At 43.7% G+C, this 19498-nt stretch overlaps 10 protein-coding genes across 10 annotated transcripts; 8 read left to right on the top strand and 2 right to left on the bottom strand.

Annotated features, from left to right (window-relative positions):
* Positions 1–1932: 1932 nt before the first annotated feature.
* I203_107899 (uncharacterized protein) lies at positions 1933–2421 on the top strand (the record flags this gene model as incomplete). Its single annotated transcript, XM_019148081.1, has 1 exon — positions 1933–2421. One exon carries the CDS (start codon positions 1933–1935, stop codon positions 2419–2421), a length of 489 nt encoding a protein of 162 aa, XP_019002314.1.
* Positions 2422–2855: 434 nt separating this feature from the next.
* I203_107898 (uncharacterized protein) lies at positions 2856–3419 on the top strand (the record flags this gene model as incomplete). Its single annotated transcript, XM_019148080.1, has 1 exon — positions 2856–3419. The coding sequence occupies one exon, from the start codon at positions 2856–2858 to the stop codon at positions 3417–3419; it is 564 nt and encodes a 187-aa protein (XP_019002313.1).
* An 87-nt stretch (positions 3420–3506) lies between these two features.
* Positions 3507–4538, top strand: I203_107897 (uncharacterized protein; the record flags this gene model as incomplete). Its single annotated transcript, XM_019148079.1, has 1 exon — positions 3507–4538. One exon carries the CDS (start codon positions 3507–3509, stop codon positions 4536–4538), a length of 1032 nt encoding a protein of 343 aa, XP_019002312.1.
* A 267-nt stretch (positions 4539–4805) lies between these two features.
* Positions 4806–6281, top strand: I203_107896 (uncharacterized protein; the record flags this gene model as incomplete). The annotated part of the gene is made up of 1 exon (XM_019148078.2): positions 4806–6281. The coding sequence occupies one exon, from the start codon at positions 4806–4808 to the stop codon at positions 6279–6281; it is 1476 nt and encodes a 491-aa protein (XP_019002311.2).
* Positions 6282–6558: 277 nt separating this feature from the next.
* Positions 6559–8268, bottom strand: I203_107895 (uncharacterized protein; the record flags this gene model as incomplete). Its single annotated transcript, XM_019148077.1, has 7 exons — positions 6559–6860; positions 6922–7014; positions 7135–7287; positions 7405–7701; positions 7791–7849; positions 7910–8166; positions 8242–8268. The coding sequence occupies 7 exons, from the start codon at positions 8266–8268 to the stop codon at positions 6559–6561; spliced, it is 1188 nt and encodes a 395-aa protein (XP_019002310.1).
* Positions 8269–8599: 331 nt separating this feature from the next.
* On the top strand, positions 8600–13145 carry I203_107894 (uncharacterized protein; the record flags this gene model as incomplete). Its single annotated transcript, XM_019148076.1, has 4 exons — positions 8600–8822; positions 8889–9110; positions 9172–11139; positions 11203–13145. 4 exons carry the CDS (start codon positions 8600–8602, stop codon positions 13143–13145), a joined length of 4356 nt encoding a protein of 1451 aa, XP_019002309.1.
* A 607-nt stretch (positions 13146–13752) lies between these two features.
* I203_107893 (uncharacterized protein) lies at positions 13753–15405 on the top strand (the record flags this gene model as incomplete). Its single annotated transcript, XM_019148075.1, has 1 exon — positions 13753–15405. The coding sequence occupies one exon, from the start codon at positions 13753–13755 to the stop codon at positions 15403–15405; it is 1653 nt and encodes a 550-aa protein (XP_019002308.1).
* Positions 15406–15885: 480 nt separating this feature from the next.
* I203_107892 (uncharacterized protein) lies at positions 15886–16413 on the top strand (the record flags this gene model as incomplete). Its single annotated transcript, XM_019148074.1, has 1 exon — positions 15886–16413. One exon carries the CDS (start codon positions 15886–15888, stop codon positions 16411–16413), a length of 528 nt encoding a protein of 175 aa, XP_019002307.1.
* A 472-nt stretch (positions 16414–16885) lies between these two features.
* Positions 16886–18007, top strand: I203_107891 (uncharacterized protein; the record flags this gene model as incomplete). Its single annotated transcript, XM_019148073.1, has 1 exon — positions 16886–18007. One exon carries the CDS (start codon positions 16886–16888, stop codon positions 18005–18007), a length of 1122 nt encoding a protein of 373 aa, XP_019002306.1.
* A 258-nt stretch (positions 18008–18265) lies between these two features.
* I203_107890 (uncharacterized protein) lies at positions 18266–19432 on the bottom strand (the record flags this gene model as incomplete). The annotated part of the gene is made up of 4 exons (XM_065518276.1): positions 18266–18391; positions 18535–18623; positions 18964–19120; positions 19295–19432. 4 exons carry the CDS (start codon positions 19430–19432, stop codon positions 18266–18268), a joined length of 510 nt encoding a protein of 169 aa, XP_065372641.1.
* Between the last annotated feature and the right edge of the window lie 66 nt (positions 19433–19498).

Here is a 19498-nt window from a genome sequence, read left to right as displayed (position 1 = left end):
GGGACTTGAAGATTTACCCTGAAAAAGCGAAAAATCCGAATGGTGCATATCTCAAGCATGCATGCAGGTATCTCTTTGATTGTTGCACCAATGGATAGGTGTGATCCATAGCTATCCAGTGATACTAGTGTGATATGCATGCATGGGGAATTGAGGCCCGTTCGACTTGTAGAAAGTTGAGCAGGAGATATTTCAAGGGAATGGGATAAACTGCCCAAAATGTAAAATCGGGAAGGAGATTATATGGGCATGCGTGGGTCTGAGACTTGGTCGCGTGCACGTGTGTAAGATACCAACGAATCATCTTGATTTTACTCTTCTTTCCTTACAATTTCAGTACAGGTGGAGATGGACATGACACGCGAGGTCTTCGCGATGGTAGCGCTAGCCGCTGAGGTCATACATAAACGAAGTAAGCTCTTTCTCAGGCGCGGCGCATACCAACAGCCTCCGAGATGTACCTATCTCACTGTGAGTGAGCAGCCAATATCCGAGCCAAACCAAAGTAAGGACATACCGTTGAGGCGGTCCGGCCGTATGGCGTCGCTATCGAGGAAGACGTATCGGAAACGAGCATCATGGAGGAGTCGGACCTATTCATCGAGGCTACAGCGGATTCTGTACCAATGACACATACACAACGAGATATCATAAATCATGATCAACCACACCCTGCCACTCGAGAAGATGTAAAAGTAACATAGAAAGTAACCTTATGGCAAATTCGTCATCAATATGGATGGTACGCACTCCTACCACTGACTCGACTTGACTCGGGAACGTCCAACCTTGTTTTCATGCGGACCCGAGTGGCAAAATGATATATGAACAGTCTTTCCATCAACTCGTTTTCTGATTCCTTTCTCACTTCTAACAATCAAAATAAAACCATCACTTATCGAAATAGTATCACACTGATCTACTACATTGTATGGTACGCCATCAACAATGGAGTCCTCCCCATCTGCAACTCAACGAGCATTCGCGATAACCGACATCCTCATCAAGATTCTCTCACATCTAGACAAACCAACTCTATTCGCCACCTTATTGACATGTAAGACGTTCTTTGAAGCATCCACTCCGATATTGTACGAGACGATTACGATCAAATCCATACGTGGTCCGCGAAATCCACCCTATCGATATCCACATCATCTCAAGAAGAAGATCATCTCAAGAAGAAGATCATTGCTAATTAATGGACCAAAAATAATTTGGTAAATTTGATCAAAAGGGTAGATTTATACGTTCACAGACAATCTCAATGTCCCTATACAATCAACAACACACGATATAACAACAATCCACTGTAAAAGAATCCATTACCATTACCTAATTTGAAGATATTACATTTAGTTGGCGGACATCAAGAAACGGTCGATAAAGAGGAAGATCGATATTGTGATTTGTCCACTTGTCCATTCGTATTGAAACAATGCATGTTCACTGAGCAAGTCATTATTAGACAGTTGGATTTTAGACCTTTGAGGAAGATGGATAATTTACAGCAAGTGGTATTGAAAATACGCCCATGTCAATTACCCCGCTCGATAGATAATCGATTTGACACTGCACCTATATCATCCTTACCGTCCAGTGTGAACACCGTTCAGTGTGAAACATTTAAAGATAGTATGGTGGGACGAAAAACATTCATTCAAAGTGGATTGGTTAGAAGATAAACCTTTTGAATATACGACTTACGGATGGAGTACCGTCAGTCATTATACCAAACATGCAATCGGCAGATACAAGAGATGTCTGGACTGCGATCCAGTTCAAGTGCAGGGTCGTCATCGTTATTTCGATGACAACACATGGCTTGTCACAAGATTCCTCAAAGAGAAGCTAATCACGTTGATGGAATGGATCAAACCATGTACGGGTGTGAGAACAGTGGATATTATCAATTTTGATAAGACTGGTGAAATGGCCTTGGCGATTAGGAAGCGTCCTATTGAGGATGTTGACATGGTTGACCTGAAGACGAAAATGACCAAAGCTTTCATAGATGGTGAATCAGATGAAGGTAAGATGGATATTCTGATCACAGATCCGAACAATATTGATATTCATACTCGACCAGTCGATCGCTCATACACCTCGACCAACGACGGCTTGGATCTGGATTTTACCAATCAGCAGGAAGAGTTCAAGGTCCAGTACATCTCGGCGTCAGACTATTATTTTGACCCATCAAATAGATGGGAAAGAGATGAAGAGGAAGAAGAATATTGGAAGTGCCGTCTTTTACCTTCACCCCGACTCGTGAATTACCGATACGAACTTGCCCAAGATAAGTACAACTCAATCGAACCCGATGATCTAGAATTTCTGAGTGTGTCAGATCTGCAAGGTGAGATGGACGAGTGTCATAGAAGAAGGGAGGTGGAAGCCAATAGCAGATCTCGTTGGTAGTATATCTCATTGAATTTTGTAGGATACTTTTCCAGAGGATATGGACTGAAATAATTCTGTAGAGAATGCCTTTTTGGTCCAATATATACTGTACTCAGATGGTTACCTACTGTACATTCCATCCATATTTATGTAACTTGTGTGACTTGCAATTGGTTCCTCATACGTTTTGCTGTCTTGTGGGCGATTGATGAGATCATCAAGATTAAGTCTGAGCTCGCCTACGTACGTACATACTTGCTGTAGCACGTAGTCAGGAATAAGGTTGTCTCGTCGTTTGATTTGTGCATGACTCGAATTTGACAAAGGTATATATGGAGGTGTCTACAGTATCAGAGAATAGGTTTCCTCGTTTACTTTTTCTACCTTCGTTTTTCCGACAATCGATCATTTCATTGAAAATCCATAAACGTTTAAACAACCTTATCACCATCATGTCGTATCCTATCAATCCATACAGAATCACCCTCGCCTCTCAAAAGGTAGCCTTCACTTCCGATATCCTCCAACGTATCATATCGTTCCTACCAAGGGAATCACTCTTCGCCACTCTATTGACCAATCGATTCTTTTACGGTATCACGGCGAAGATCCTCTACGGGCGGATCATCATCAGTCCACCAGATCAGCATGACAAGATACAACCGAAAGAGAAAGCGGGCGATTCCGATTCCAATTCCAGTACCGATGAAGACGATATGGACATGGAAACAGATCAAGAACGAAGCACTAAGATCACCAATCCCAAATCGAGATCCAATCCTTTCATCGAGATGTCGCCGTTCACCCAACACTTGTCAGAGGAATATACCAAATCATTCCTATTATCACTCACTGATCGAATTGATTTATACATCCATAAAGAAGAAGAATGTCCCAACCGTCGAAAAACTCTCACTGCTTTACCTAACTTGAGGGTATTGCATTTGGCAGGAGGACAACAGAAGAATGAATATCCAGAATGGGAAGGGGGAACATGGAAAAACAAATTTTGTTAACCCCTTTCATGCCCTTTCGTCTCTGAAGTCTGTACACAAACCAGATGTGCGATAATTAGATAACTTGATTTTCGACCGCTGAAGGATATGGAGAGGTTGGAAGAGGTTATAGTTAGAATTAGACCTTGTCAGATACCTGATCTAAGACCATCCATTCCACTCGAGGAAGCTCGATCGCGAGAAGAATATTACTACTACTTCCCCACTGGACCGGAGCAAGACCAGAAAAATTATAATGTAGACAAGGTGGTCTTACCCCCGACAGTGAAGAGGTTAAAGGTAATTTGGTGGGATGAAAAACATAATTTTAGAATTGATTGGAAATACATGGAAGAGTATTCGGGACATTGTAGGAGAGGACCACCTCATAAAAGGTTATGTAAAGATTGTGTAGGGTGTAGACCTTTGGAAGTCGATTCGAAATTAGGTTATCGTAGTCGTAGGTTTTCTGAGCGACTCATTGGATCAGTATATGGCAGAATACCCGCACAATCGACAGATCGAGATATGGAAGAAGAAAGACGACAATCGAAAATCCTGCGAGAAAAATTAGTTGACCTAATCAGTCTGCTGAGTAAACAAGGGGGATTGAAGCATATCGAATTCGTCAATTTTGACAAAACCGCTCAAATGGCAATTCCCGTAGAGAGCAGGAATGAATTGGAAATTGAAAAGGTGAAGGAAGAGATGAAGAAAGCTTTTTTGGCAGGTAGAAAAGAGCAATCAACCGATTCTTCAAATTTACACCCGTTACAAACCCACGAAGATATAGAGCGCTCGAATGCAGACGACATCGGAATTAGATATCGCTCAATCCACGATTATTACCCTTCTGGATTCACCGGTATAGAATGCGATCCAATCGAAGAAGAATACTGGCAAACCCGCTTCAACCCCGGAAGTGAACTGTCAGAGCTTCGTGCAGAGCTGGGACCTCTCATCTCCGACAGGCTCAGTAATTTCAGGGAAGAGGAATTAGAATTTCACAGTCAGAAGGAGTTGAAAGAAGAGCTGAAGCGTGCCAAGAGAAGGCAAGGGGAGCAAAGGATTTTAGATGATGGTGGGAAGATATGCGGGCCTCAGTACAGGGGATCGTTTGTAGTCACCTGCAGAAGATGATCTGTGGGGATGTTACACACGTCGAGGATCCAGTCATTTATATGTGTATGTATATAAATGTATATATATAACTCTGATCTCCATGAATGAATGACATGACTTAGAAATTGATGACCACGAGGTGATCCAAGCGTACGCCACTTTGATGTCATCGCATGCAGTACAAGATACAAAACGGCACAGCCATCACTCTTCAGCTTTCCCACTACACACATTCATTCACCATCAACGGCCGTCACATTCATACACCCTCATCACCCTCAAGCCATGTCACTCGCCATGACATATCCAACTACCTCCCCCGCATCGTCCTGGCTGGCCGACACATCCGACATCCTTTCCCACATATTCTCTTTCCTACCTCCATCAACCCTATTCAACGTACTTCAAGTATCCAAGACCTTCTTCCACTCATCTGTCCCTCACCTATATCACAATCTCACCATCGCCCCAGGAGGTCGAAATATATTTGTCGGCTCCAGGAGACTGGATAATCTTACATTAGACCAGAAACCCACCTTTAACCAGACCGACCCATCTAACGAGATAAACAAGAACTCTTTATTGAAATATATCAAAAGGGTTGACGTGTACATCCATGAGGTAAATGATTGTCCATTCGTTAAACAATATATTGAGCCTCTACCCAACCTTGAGATACTTCACCTAGCAAAAGGTAAAAGACCCACCAATATCACGACCTCTGATGAAGATAGGGAAAGAATATGTTCAAATGAGAAATGTCAATTCATTACGAAAGTATGTGTCAACGCACACAAGGTGATATTTCGGGAATTGGACTTCAGATCGATCATGAAATTTGATAAATTGGAGAGGGTGGTGTTAAAATTAAGACCATGTGAATTACCTTTCTATAGAGGTGAGGGAATGTCAAAATATCGGAAGTCAATTTATCAAGATGATCCAAATGGAGATGGAGGATCTCAACGAGAGGAGGAATATGATTATTCGAACATATGGTTCAGATCGTTCCATCATCTCCCACCGTCAGTCAAACAACTAGATTTAATCTGGTGGGATGAAAGTCATAAATATAGGATAGATTCGTATGAAGCTTCTTTTAGAGGATTTGGACATTGGTTTGGTCGAGGAGGAGATGGAGGAGGAGTGAGGATAATGAAGAACTGTAATTACTGTGATCAAATGGGTTGCGTAAGATATTCACCACATGTAGGTATTCAATTACCTATCATGTTTAAAGTCTTGGGCAGACAGACGAATATCCGACAAATAAATGTATGGAATTTCGAGAGGGTGGGAGGAGGCGAATGGCAATGGAAAGATTATGAAGTGGGTTATGAAGATTTGAAAGATCAGTTGAAAGAAGGTTTCAAGATCGGTAGAGAAGAGAAGGACAGTGCGGAGGATACCATCGATATTATGGATCATGATCAAGAAGAAGGGATGGTAAAGTTCCATTCAGGATTAGAATACTACTCTACCCACTCGCAGGATACCGATGAGATCGATCGGGAGGAGATGGAATATTGGAAAGTTCGGTTCGACCCTTCGGACAAACTTAGGGAATTGAGAAAGAGAGTGATTGAAGAGATGGAGAAGAAGGGCTGGAATACGGCCGATGTAAAGATCGATTTTTGGTCGAAGGATTCATGTGTGGATTGGTTGATTGAGAGACATAACGCCCAGAGAGTTGAGGATGAACGTAAAACAAAGATTGAGATGATCGAGGAGGAAGATGAAAGTGACATTGAAGGAGAGTGAACTGAAATTTTTCGGCTGAAAAGGACAAGGCAATAATGACGGATGATTTCTTGACACATCGACGAGAAGGAGTGATGGGACCGAAAAGCAATTTGGACTGTTGTATAATGTATATAACGACCTTACGATGTGCTGCAATACCAAGAATGGACATTTTACGGTCTGATCTAAACGGAGATGATGATTATGATTATATGAAACGAAGAAACGCATACCGTACGAGTCTCAACATCACTTGTGACATCATTTACATCTCACACACCTATCCATATAACCCTCAACTCTCATCAACATCCATTCCTTCTTCCTCTACGACCTTAGCCTTATCTCTCGGCACATCCTCATCACTCGAACTACTAGCTGAGAAAACCTCTTTACCCAATCTTGACGATCTCGGTGTTACTTTCTCACCATTCCCATTCAACCGGTTCCTCCTAGGTGAAGATCTATGCTGGGGAACCGACGAGATAGGTTTAGAAGGTGTGATATTTGTCATTGATTCTGGTGGTACAACAGAGGTTGGGGGGTTGCGAGAGATTGGAGGCGGGTTGAGGTGATTACATCTTGGACAGATCCATTCTGATTATGGTGATGAGCTTGGTCGGCAGAGATCAAAGAAAGGTGAAAGTTCATCACTTACGCATTCTCTCCCATTCGTATTGACTCCCTACCAACCCATTATGTCTGAAACATTCTCCGCAGACCAAAGCGTACTTGCTCTGAGCAGCATGGGCTATGAAGTGGAAAGAGACGATCAGTTACGGGTGATGCATAATGCGTATTTCAGCAACACAAGCCAGGAGACAGGGTCGAGCGTGCATATCTGTATGGTTGAAAAGAAATCTCCACTCACAAGGATCTTCCCCTAATATCGTATCAGCTATTCTATCGTACCATCTCTTTTCGGGTACCGGTAAGACAGGTTGGATAGCTTGCATCTGCATGGATAAGGCGGCTGCTTGGTCTGGGGTGAGACCTTGAGGAATGGGTATGGGGGATGAGTTGACTAGATATAGAGAGATTGTCATACATCAGCATACAAGTAAGTATTTCTCCTATGTCAGATTAGGACCCAAGGCCGAATCATAGGTTCGTCATGTTTGCATGTGATCAGACAACTCACCTCCAGCTCTTGGTGTCCCTCCTACACCAACCAGATGTCCAGGTGCTCTGGGTGTTCCATTCGGGCTATTACCATCCACTCGATCTTTACCTATACTTCCAGGTTGACTCTGACCATGTCCAACCGGAGAAGGTGAATCCGGCATTCGTCTCTGAGGAGTTTGAGGACTCGACCCGCCAGCACCAGAGGGATCATCGTATCTTTCAATCAATTTCCGCGTCGAATCGTAATTGGTAGCTTTCTTGATTTCCTCAAGGTGTGAGCGCTGTTTGGTTAACAAAGATCGGAGTTGGGTCTCTACGTGATTGTATACAGATCAATCAGTATTTCATTTATTTCTAGCCGAGCTTAGGGGTATTACGCTCCCTACATAGAGGACAACTCACCTTCACGTTTACGTTGTCTAGTGAACCAGATATGTATCAATCTATTCAACCCCCAGATACTGCCAGGATGTACCGTGTGAGCTTGACCATTGAGATCACGAGTGACAAGGAGAGCTTACAATATAGGTCCCAGAGCAATACCTCCCGCTCCAATGATCTTTCCTTCCGTCTCATGATGGCTCAACCCGATTAGTCCCAAGGGCAATCCATGAACCCACCATAATCCCACCCATACAGCCCATAGTGCGATACCGTATAGGTTGATCAGGAGTGAGAACCTTCGCTCTCGAAGACGGATCTCGGAGAGGTGGGTCTTGGCTTCGTTGATATCTGTCGCTAGACGGGCGAGGAGGGTTTCATAGTCTGGCGGAGAGGACTGTGGGAGAGGTGATGATGATCATGTTAGCTGTTGAACAGACGCCAAGGGTATGCATGGCAAGGGGTTACATACCTTTCTGAATATTGAGAATAGACCCATGTTGCCAGTTTCTCTGCTGGTCAGCGGTAAATCAACAATCGATGTGTTGCTTAGGCGAATGATGAAAGAAGAGAAGAAGGAGAAGAAAGAGAAGACAGGAGATGGTCGATGACGTTGGACAAACAAGTTTACCCGGAAATTGGGATTTTCGACAACCTTTATATTTTGATACGTTTACCCCGCACTTTGACTACTTGACAGCGTGATTTCAATACATCTGACTATCCTTACCTCTCTATACTACACATCCATTTCGTGTCTATAGCTTTGTTTACATCCTATCTGTCCAGGTGCTGCTCAAGGCCCCGTCAGAGAGGTGCGACGGTTTGACATGCTGAAAGCTATCGACGTCGCAAGACTAACGCGTCCCAGTCAAATCCGATGTCGACCCAACTTGTTTCCCTGTGTACGATCGATCAGTCGATCAACTCGAATCCAGGATCCAGAGGATGACTTGGCTCTCTCGGAATACGGCGGTAGAGGACGATCCGATTATAACGATTTCTTGGAGGCCCAGGAGATGCAGAAACGGAAGAAACTGGAAGCCGAGACTGGTTCGTACGCATACGATATTAGACGACAATCGGCGGAGTGAGCTGATCATGGTATACAACCTGTAGCTAAACCGTTCAGAAACTCAAATCTTCCCAGTCTTCTCAATCGCAAGTCGTTTGGTCCTCGACCTAAGGACACGACTACCACTGTGGTAGAGGCTTCATCTTCGAAAGTGCGTGAGAGCGATCGACCCAAGCCAGCGTTACCAAGTAGGAAAGGCAAAGAGAAAGCTAAAGATCAGGATGAAGCTGGATCAAATCAGGCTGATGCCCCTTCACCTAGCAATAGTGAGTACTCCATCCGGCATATGTACAGACCTGATTATATACTGATGTTATGTCTTGATAGGATTACGACGAAACCCCGTTGGCGTACAAATGCTCTCACCTTCACTTCACTCCCAAATCTTCCCCGGTAAATCACTTACCAAACCTCCTCCATCGCTACTGGATATATCTCTAAGTCATCTCAAGGCCAATGGTCTCTCACCCGACGGTGCAGCAGTCTTACCAGAAATAAATTTTGATATGCCCCCGATACAAGGTCACAATATCCGAGATCATTTCTTTAATCTAGGTCAACACACTGCTGAACCGTACTTATCCATGGCGAAAGATTTCATGAGTTCGGAAATTCCTGAAATGCCTAAGAAGTGGGAGATGAGCAAAGCAGGATGGACAAAGTACCATCCGGATGGACGGATGGAAGCTGTCGAGGATCTCGGTGAAGAAACGATGGTGTCCTTTGACGTGGAAACACTGTACAAGCTGTCGCCATTCCCCGTAATGGCTACGGCCGTAACACCCAATGCATGGTACTCTTGGCTATCACCTACAATATTCGAAGACCCTCCTCAGACTACGCCAGACCCACCAGAACCTTGGGAAACAAGAGTTCCCCAACATCATCCACACGATTTGATACCGCTCTTCAGTGGGTCTAAGGCCAGAGTGGTAATTGGACATAACGTGGGATACGATCGTGCGAGGGTGAAAGAGGAATACTCATTAGAAAGGACATCTACAAGATGGTTGGATACACTTTCTTTACACGTCGCTACGAGGGGTATAACCTCTGTTCAAAGACCAGCATGGATGGCTCATCGGAAGAACAAAAAAGCCAAAATGTTAAGAGATCAAGAATCGAAAGATGCGTTGATGGAGATCGCGGAGGAGAATGGTGATCCGGAATTTCTGCAAGGTGTTCAGGAATTGACCGATACATCTGATGGAGAAAGTATGGAATCAAGTCAGAATATATGGCAAGATGTCACTTCGGTCAACTCTTTAGCGGAAGTAGCGAATCTTCATTGTGAAATACCAGTGGACAAATCGGTTAGGAACCGATTCGCAGATGAAAGTATCAAACATGCTTCTCAACTCAGATCAGAATTAGAAGATTTGTTGACATATTGCGGAGGAGATGTGAAAATTACTCATGATGTGTATAAGAAAGTATTACCCTTGTTTTTGGAATCATGTCCTCACCCTGCAAGTTTTTCAGGGGTGTTATCGATGGGGAACTCGTTTTTACCTGTAGATGAGAATTGGAAAGAATACTTGAAGAATGCTGAGAGTACGTATAAGAAGATGGATGAAGGTGTCAAGAAGGCTTTGAGAGTTTTGGCCGAGAAGTTGAGGAAAGAAGGTAAGAAGGAGGGTGATCCTTGGTCAGAACAATTGGATTGGTCGCCTAAGACAGCAAGATGGGAGGATGGTATCGAAGAAACGAATGATCAAGCAACTGCTGTCACAACCGATGCATCAAACTCTACTGAAACTGTTATCGAATCTACCTCTACTTCTCTGCTAGCTGAGATTCCATCGAAACCAAAATGGTCATCCGATCTTTCCAAAGATTCGCCATATATTATTTCCACCCATACTCAACGATATTTCCTCCCTCTCTTCCTTCGAATGTCCTACAAAGGTCATCCGGTTGCCTATCTTGCAGATCACTATTGGTGTTTCATGGTCCCTCATGCGTCCTCATCAGAATATATCGACGATCACGGTTTCCCTGTAGCATTACATCCAAAGAAGGACAAACGCCTAGAAGAACTGGAAGAGGAATATTCATTTTTCAAGATCGGAAAGCCAGAAGAACCCAGAAAGGTTAAACTTGTAGGACCAGGAATAAGGTCTTTGTTGAAGAAAGGAGAATTAACCAGTTCTTACGGTGATTTGCTGCCCCGATTGGCTCAGACGAGTTTAGAAGTTGTGAAGGAGGATCTGTGGAAATGCGCTGAAGAGTTCGAACGAATGGGAAAGCAGGGTCCTTGGGCTCAGCAGCTGGACTGGAAATCTGTTCCACAAGGTGATCATGCTTGAGGCATCCATTCATTGATGAAAGACAACCAAGCTGACATCAGATGCACAGATACATCAAAGACCGCCACGACTAGCCCGGAAACCATTTCCCCGCCTTCTCCAGCCTCATTTGTAGCTTCCACTAGCTCTACGCCCACGAAGAAAGCAAAATCTTCCAAAGCCAATCTCGGTACATGGCCCAAATGGTATTGGGATCTGTCCGGTCCACCTTCGCGTATACCAGCTGGAGAGCTAGATCTGACATTCAAGAAGACCGTTGCTCCCCTACTTCTGCGTCTTCAGTGGCAGGGTTACCCGCTCATACACAGTCGAACCCATCGATGGCTCTACCGTGTCCCTCGGACTATCATTGAGACTGGATCAGCAGATGCCCTACAAGCTAGAGGTGGTCGAGTGAAGTTTGACAAAACTGGACCTGATGCTGTATATGCTGAAGATAAAGACCACTATTATTTCCGACTTCCTCACAAAGATGGTGAAGGGAAGAACGTTGGTAATCCACTTTCTAAACATTTCGTCAAATCAATCGAATCCGGTGAACTCGCTTCTGCGGCTGCTGAATCAGGGGACGACGTAGCTGCCAGAGCTGCTACGGACGCTACCAATATGAATGCCTTTTGCAGTTATTGGATCAGTTCGAGGGAAAGGATAATGGATCAGATGGTCGTATATCGTGAACCGAATTTGGGAATGATCTTACCTCAAGTGATCACTATGGGAACTGTCACTCGTCGAGCAGTAGAGGGAACTTGGTTAACGGCATCCAACGCTAAGAAGAATCGAGTAGGGTCCGAGCTCAAAGCCATGGTCAGAGCGCCACCTGGATATGCTATTGTGGGTGCGGATGTCGATTCGGAAGAATTGTGGATATCAAGTGTCATGGGAGATTCGCAATTTGGTATTCATGGTTCGACAGCAATAGGATGGATGACTTTAGAAGGAACCAAATCGGCTGGGACGGACCTGCATTCCAAGACCGCTTCGATCTTAGGTATCTCCCGAGATGCCGCGAAAGTATTCAACTATTCTCGAATATACGGTGCGGGTAAAAAACACGCTGTTCAGTTACTACTTCAAGGCGATTCGAAATTGACTAAGGAATCTGCTGGTAAATTAGCAGATAATCTATACAAAGCTACAAAAGGATCTAAAACCATCCGAAGTAAGAACCTTGCTCCTGCAGCTATTCCTTCAATATGGCATGGCGGATCAGAAAGTTATCTGTTCAATACATTAGAAGCGATTGCTTTATCCGATAGACCTACGACTCCAGCGTTGGGATGTGGAATCACCAAAGCTCTCAGAAAATCATATTTGGAAGAAGGATCTTCGTATTTACCTTCAAGAGTAAATTGGGTAGTACAGTCGTCAGGTGTAGATTACTTACACTTACTGATAGTCTCTATGGAATACTTAACTGCAAAGTACAACATTCAAGCAAGATATCTGATATCGGTCCATGATGAAGTTAGATATCTGGCTAAAGAAGAAGATAAATATAGATTATCGATGGCATTGCAAATTGCCAATGTTTGGACTAGAGCTTTGTTCTGCTATAACTTAGGATTGGACGATATGCCTCAAGGAATTGCGTTCTTCTCGGCGGTGGACGTAGATCACGTACTGAGAAAAGAGGTGTTTCTTACTTGCGAAACTCCCTCGCATCCTCAGGTGATCTCTCCAGGGGAATCACTAGATATAGTGCAATTGTTGGAAAAGACAAATAATGGTGATTTGAGTAAACCCAAATTTGAGGATCTATCGAACAGAAGTGTAGAAAGACAAGTTGATCTGCCAGTGGATCTGTTCGGAGATATCACGTCAGACCGACATCGATTGTTCTTGGATGCTCAAGCTAGAAGGAAAGGTGAACAGGCGAAGAAGTATTTGGATAGTTTGCCTTCCGTTGTTGGTTCGGTTGCAGAAGCTGAGGAAAGACGATTAAGTCAGAGTACCAAGAAGAGAATGATGGCTTATGAGAAAAGGTCATAAATCTTTTGTCGTGCGAAAGGTACTTCATAATCCGGGAAATTCAAATGAAGGAGGAATATGGATAATTCAGTTATAGTCAGGCGGTAAACCCCTCAAACGCTATTATTGTTCTTATACCATAAGGGATGTATCAGGTAAAAAACAAACATCACGCTTCTAGCTTTCCGGCTTTTACGGTCGTCATCGACGTAGAAGGATATACAATATCCATCCGATTTGGTGATTTTCCAATGACTGGCGTATTGGGGATAATCTCAACCTTCTTACAGTACGTTTGATGACATGAAGATAAAGGATGCTTTCCACGAATCATCCCATCGGCACTCACACCATTGCCACCCTTCCATTGACTCGTCAAGTCGTCATTTGCGGTCTTGTCGGACTTCACTTGATCTGCTCCACTGCTACAATCTTATACTGTATATTGGGTTCGCACACAACACAACCCCATCAATTGTATTCCAATTCTCACCAGTGCTGATGATAGTTAGAAGATACCTTGACATTGTACCTTGTCAATCATCAATAAAGGGCTCTCTCAATTACGCAGGTAACGTATCTTGCCGAAAGATAAATACTCATCGACACCAATATAGCCTTGCTCGACATGTCTTCAAAAGTCTATTCTACTCAGATCATCCTATGTGACGATGCAGGCAACGAGATTATAGTCAGGCAGAAAGAAATTCCTGAAGCCGACAGCCATGAAATGGCGAACACGACTCGTCAGCAACTCGTCGATTTCTGGGCATCAGGTCAGCCCAATGGCGAAGATGAGGATGAAATTATGCAATATCCTACTTCTCATACAGTCCATGAGGTCACTATGAAAGGTACAAGTCCAACTACTGATGACTCCACAGGAACCAAGTCAAAGTTAATTGACGTAACGAGGATATACTATATGACTGACCAGGGTGGATATCATCTGGCTTCATGTAATCGTTACGATTGTATCGGTCATCCAGATCGAGTCAGTGCTCAAACGCAAGGTGACCCAGAAGGACCTTCTTGTAATCCCAGTATTGGGTCAAAATGGTATGACTTACCCGCTGATCCATTAGTAGAAAAGTTCAGTGGCAGCCCTCTATACGATTTGATGAGTAAAGTAGAGAGGTCTCCAAGAGATAAATCAAAATCATCACCTAGAAAAACCAACCGACAGCCAGTTGAAAATCGCATCGAATACAATTCGATCATGATCAGACCAGATTTAACAAGTGATTATATCCCTTTTTATCCATATAGCGTACTGAGTCGATATCACTTACCTTCATGTACCGACTCTCTGTGTCCTGGGTCGTCTGATCCTGCCAATGCGACTAGGAAGGGTGTAGAAGGTATGAGTAGGTGTAGACCTGATTTGAAATACCATTTCGATCATGCGATATCCCCTAGAGATCAGGATATGACTCAAGATCAAGACACAGAGACGTCTTTATGGGAATTGAAAGAAAATTTGAAAAGGTTGGCTATATGTGATGAAGATGGTACTCTGGTTTTACCTGAATATCCTATTGACCAAAATCGACAACCACTAGAGAGATCTATCCGGTTGAATGAACAAGGGTCAGTAAGAGGGTTCAGCTTTGGAGATAGGATGAACGAAAATGGGTATTCCATACCGTTCCCCTCTCATCGAAAAGAGGAGCAACAATGGTATCTTGCTGATTTGGATGATGATGAAAGAACACCATCTTCACCTGTAGCTCACGAATCAGTCAGAAGAGAGGTTTGTCCTCAAGAAATAGATGGGACCGAAAGAAAAGGAACGTATAGCAGAGGCAAGTTCAGAAATACTCACGGGGCAGTATCGAGATCAGTACCTCGTACGCCTACTTCTGGACTTGGGAGAGATGAAGATGGTCTATTTACTACTAGCCCATTTGAACGAGAATCGGCTTCACAAAGCAAGTCATACAATCATACGATACAAAATAGCGGTTATACATATGTGAACCCTGCAGACTACCTTACAAATACCAAGAATGTTGATGCTCAATCGGGTGAACCGCGGATAAGACGTTCAGGCGATAGTTTACCTTCTTCCCCTAATAGCTTTCAAGATAGCATAGGCACATCTTTACCTCAAGCTCAGACTGAAAGTACGCCCGGAACTTATTATAGTCCCGAGATGGGATCTGGAAGGGGGAAGAGCGCAGACAATAGAAGTGGCGCGAGGTACGACTCCAGACAATCTCCTAGGGCTGGCAAGGGTTTGCGAAGGGTTAGAAAGAAGGAACAGATGGGTTTGAGATAGATTGAAATTGGAAGACGACTGACTTTGACAAGTCCATTAGTATTTGTATTGAAAAGTAAAATAGGTTGACTGGGGGGTGTTTCAAGGTAGAGCACAGGATCATATGAAGTAATGTGATTTCTCAGAAAATCTTCTGCTCAACCATGCTGTACTGCACGTGCTTGGTGGTCCTTACTGTAGTTCATTTTAGTATCGAGTGTCAATGTTTTCCAATGAAGCGAAGTGTTTCAAAGAAGGCTTTATCCCCTATAGTGGGTAATCGAGTAACGACATAAAGACACGCGTTACACGAATTGGTAAGCCCGATGATCGCTGTCGAATCGCAGCCCATTGTTCCCTTCCTACTTACTGCGTCATAATTGGAATTATGATCCATGGGGACTGGTCAGTCGAAGGAAGTTCAAGCCTCCACGTTTGACGTCTCCAGGTTATTCAGTATCAATAACATCCTTTGAATATCCACCTAATAATCCCCTCATCATGCCTGTGTCAATTTTCTTGTCGGATCCAAGCAACTGGACCACGCCACATACAAATTCACAAGGAGAACTTGTCAGCATCTCCCAGCATAGAGAAAGAACAGACGATTCACAATCTGAAGAAATTATAAAGAGGGGTATTGAAGCACTTGGCATCCTTTCAAGGAGACCTGATGATTTCCATAATGATTTTGAAGAGATCGGATTGGGTAAAATCGCTTTTATACTTGAAGAGGAGATATTCCAATTGACCACAACTACTGAAAAAGAAGGGGAGTCCGAAGTGATAAGGGTTCTGAAATGGGATAAGAAATGGGTATATCATTCGTCCGCTCCTCCTTGTGATAATCCACATTGTGCGGGATATACTTCTGACAGATTACCAAGGCAAGAGTCATGGGGTAGATTCATTCAAGAACAAAATTACGATAATCAGAGCTGTAACACCGAATGTGATTTATCGAAAAAAATGGAACAAGATCGGTATATTCCCAAGGAGCCGCATATACGATGGACTTGTGGGATATGATCTTATAGAGATGATTTGGGTACGATAAGATGCTGTTCGAGAGATATCTCTGATCCTGGCAGTACCCAGAACATGCCGAGTTCTAGTTTGGAAGGAAGGAAGAGACTGTTGAAGTCTGAGTGTTTCGTCAACTGGTTGAATGGTCTGTAGCTCACCAGATCGTATACAGTTTGGGAAGGTAATACGTTAACATGCAACACAGCACAATGAATGATAGACCAAGCATGATCAAAGGGCGGAGCTGCGGTACAATGTATAAAGGACTGATTGAGCAGTCGGAATCTCTATGTAGCCCATCCTTTCATATTCACACTCATGGTAGAAAGAAGTCTTTTGACCATACTCAGATGCCAGCACGAACACGGCTATCCTTATATGTTAGGCTTTATCGTCTACCTGTCCATTTTTAACCCTTCCAGAATCACGTCCATTGTCCTTCATTCACTCCTTCTTGCTGTTTGTTCTATCCGCAATGTCCAATCCTGTCGATTCGGAACATCGGCCTCATACAAACTGGTTGGAAGTCTTATCACGAGCTCTTGCTTCTGCTCCTGATCCCAATACTACGTATCCAACTGAGCGATGCAAGTTTCCTCCAACTAACTGGTGCGATCCCACGATCTATCGAAGGACTGTATATCGCGATGGCACCGCAGACCAAGCTCGCCTATCTGGTATATCACAAGAGGAGTTCCTGAATGTACGCCAAGGATTGAAGATTCCGGGTTATCAACGAATCAAGCTCGATGACGATGGATCAGAGTCGGAGATATCTTATATTATCCAAGAGAGATCTCTGATCACACCCATATCGAGTCTTCCACCAGAACATGGACCATCGAACCTTGATAGGGCAGAAGGGATGGTAAGAATGGATAGTGAATATTCATGGGATGGCCACTTCGCTTTACACACCCTTAAACCTAATCAATGTCAACAACTTGACTGTTTAGGTTGGACAGAGAAAGATATTGAAGATCCAACTTCTGAACATGACAGTTCGAAAACGAAAGGTATCTTGGTGACAGATGGAATGTTCGGGTCGGGGTGGGCGATGCCTTGGAAATGTAATAGGATCAAAACACCTTCCAGATTCACTAATAATGATTTGATCAATAATGCAAATCATTATGACCATTCGGGTCTGGACGATTTGTCACAGGAGCTGAACAGTTATGATTTTCGATCGACCTTATACATTTATAGACCTTTAAGAAAACCTGATTTACCGGTTAAACCATTAACGAACAAGTACAATGATCGTATTCATACCTGGTTGGCACATGATCAATCTTCAGGCTATGGTCAGCCAATAGACGTGAATACGAAAGTTTCATCATGCGGATCTCGACTTGAGTCGAGTCCTGACGATCAGGAAGATGATGATATGACGATCAAAAGTGATCATACAGTCACCCTTAGTACGATAGAAGAGAATCGACGAGCTGAACATGATAAACGACAGAGCAAATATAACAAACGGTTCTCAAGGGATCAGGACGAAGAAATGAGTGAATTTAGTTCTTCTCAGACTCCAAGCTATTCTAGTTCTTCGTACTTCGACCAGACTGATGAGAACAATGGAGCCATCTAGTTTACTTGAGTAGCGAAAAAAACGAACGCGCGGCTCGATAGGGTTAGAGTAGATACGAGCTATCGGTCTGACGGGATATCGTCATGTACAATGATGGTATAAGTTGTCAGCATGATCATGTTAGTATGAATTTTTGAATCCGTGATGACATCTCGCCCTCCAACCCCAGTATCGATACTTTAGAAATTCGTATCTCATATGATGATTTTTTTGATGTCTATCCTTCCTAATCATACTCTAAGCTACACAAGCGATAAATTATTTAGCAAGAGCAGCTTGGAGACCTTCGAACACTTCAACTTCGATTCTAGCTTCTGCCTTTTCTGATTCGGGAGCGGAAGATGAGAGGACTCGGTTGGCATCGGCAAGACCAGATCGGATGTTCTATTCGAGAAAAATCCATATGGTCAGCATGAATTGTTCCGTCAGACAATAAGAGCAACCATTAAGTAGGGGGTATGACGGAGATAGGTTTTGAAATATATCTGATAAATTGTAGTTACAGACCAAAGAAGACTGTTACTTACCTCTGGAGAGAAGTTGTCGAGTGGGTAGGCCTCGACAGCGTTGATTGTGAGAGTGTTGTTGCCGTGGACGGTAGCGAAACCAGATGAAACTGCGATGAGCGAGGAGTTAGCAATATGATCATCACAGCCTCAGTCCGTCTCCTAATCCAGCCATAACTTTCTGACTATTGCGCAATTCCACCAGGAATTGATGACTGCTATTCCTAATGATTCTCGTTCTCTATAGCTGGTCATAGCCTTCCTCCGCGGAATGCTTTCATATCGGCACATCGACACTATCTCCTGATGTCATTCCAATGAACTTTCCCTCTCCGAATCAACTTCTTTTCCAATACTCTTCTTCGGCCGACGCATGAAGCTCTATCATCCATCTAACCTCCATCTATGTGACGTCTCGTATTCCCTTCTCGGATAGGTCTGAAGACTCACCAAACCACTTCTTTCCAGCTTGACCGTTCTCCTCAATAACTTCTACTACACCAGCTCGGAGAGCTTCAACTGAGGCTACGTGGTTGGCAAGAACACCCATGTCACCTGTAGCGGCAGGGATGTTCACTTGGATGACACCGGCTGAAGAGTAGAGGGACTGTCGGTTCAGATGGATGTACATGGTAGAATTCGGCGACAGATTGAATATCAAGGTGGATTGTGAATACCAAATGATCGTTGAAGAGAGATTGATAAACTTCTGTCAGCGAAAACAACAACCTCCGAATCTTCCTGATGTATCCTGCATGAACGACATGAGAGGATGACTCACTTGATGAGGCAATACCAAACTCAACTGCAATTTTCCATCAGCACCAGCAGCTTCAGCATATCCTCTTCGGGCCATTCGAACGGCTGAAGCTTGACGAGGGAGAGCTCGGAGGGAGGAAGTGAGTCGGGAAGCGAACATTTTGAAAGGGATTTTCTGTACGAATAGGGGTGAGCGATGCGCCGCTGAATGAGAGTTGTACGAAGC

The sequence above is a fragment of the Kwoniella mangroviensis genome, chromosome 3, assembly GCF_000507465.2.
Source record: "Kwoniella mangroviensis CBS 8507 chromosome 3, whole genome shotgun sequence".
Taxonomy (NCBI): Eukaryota; Fungi; Basidiomycota; class Tremellomycetes; order Tremellales; family Cryptococcaceae; genus Kwoniella; species Kwoniella mangrovensis.
Note: the sequence above shows the minus strand (reverse complement) of the source record. Positions and strands in the feature narration are given on the sequence as shown.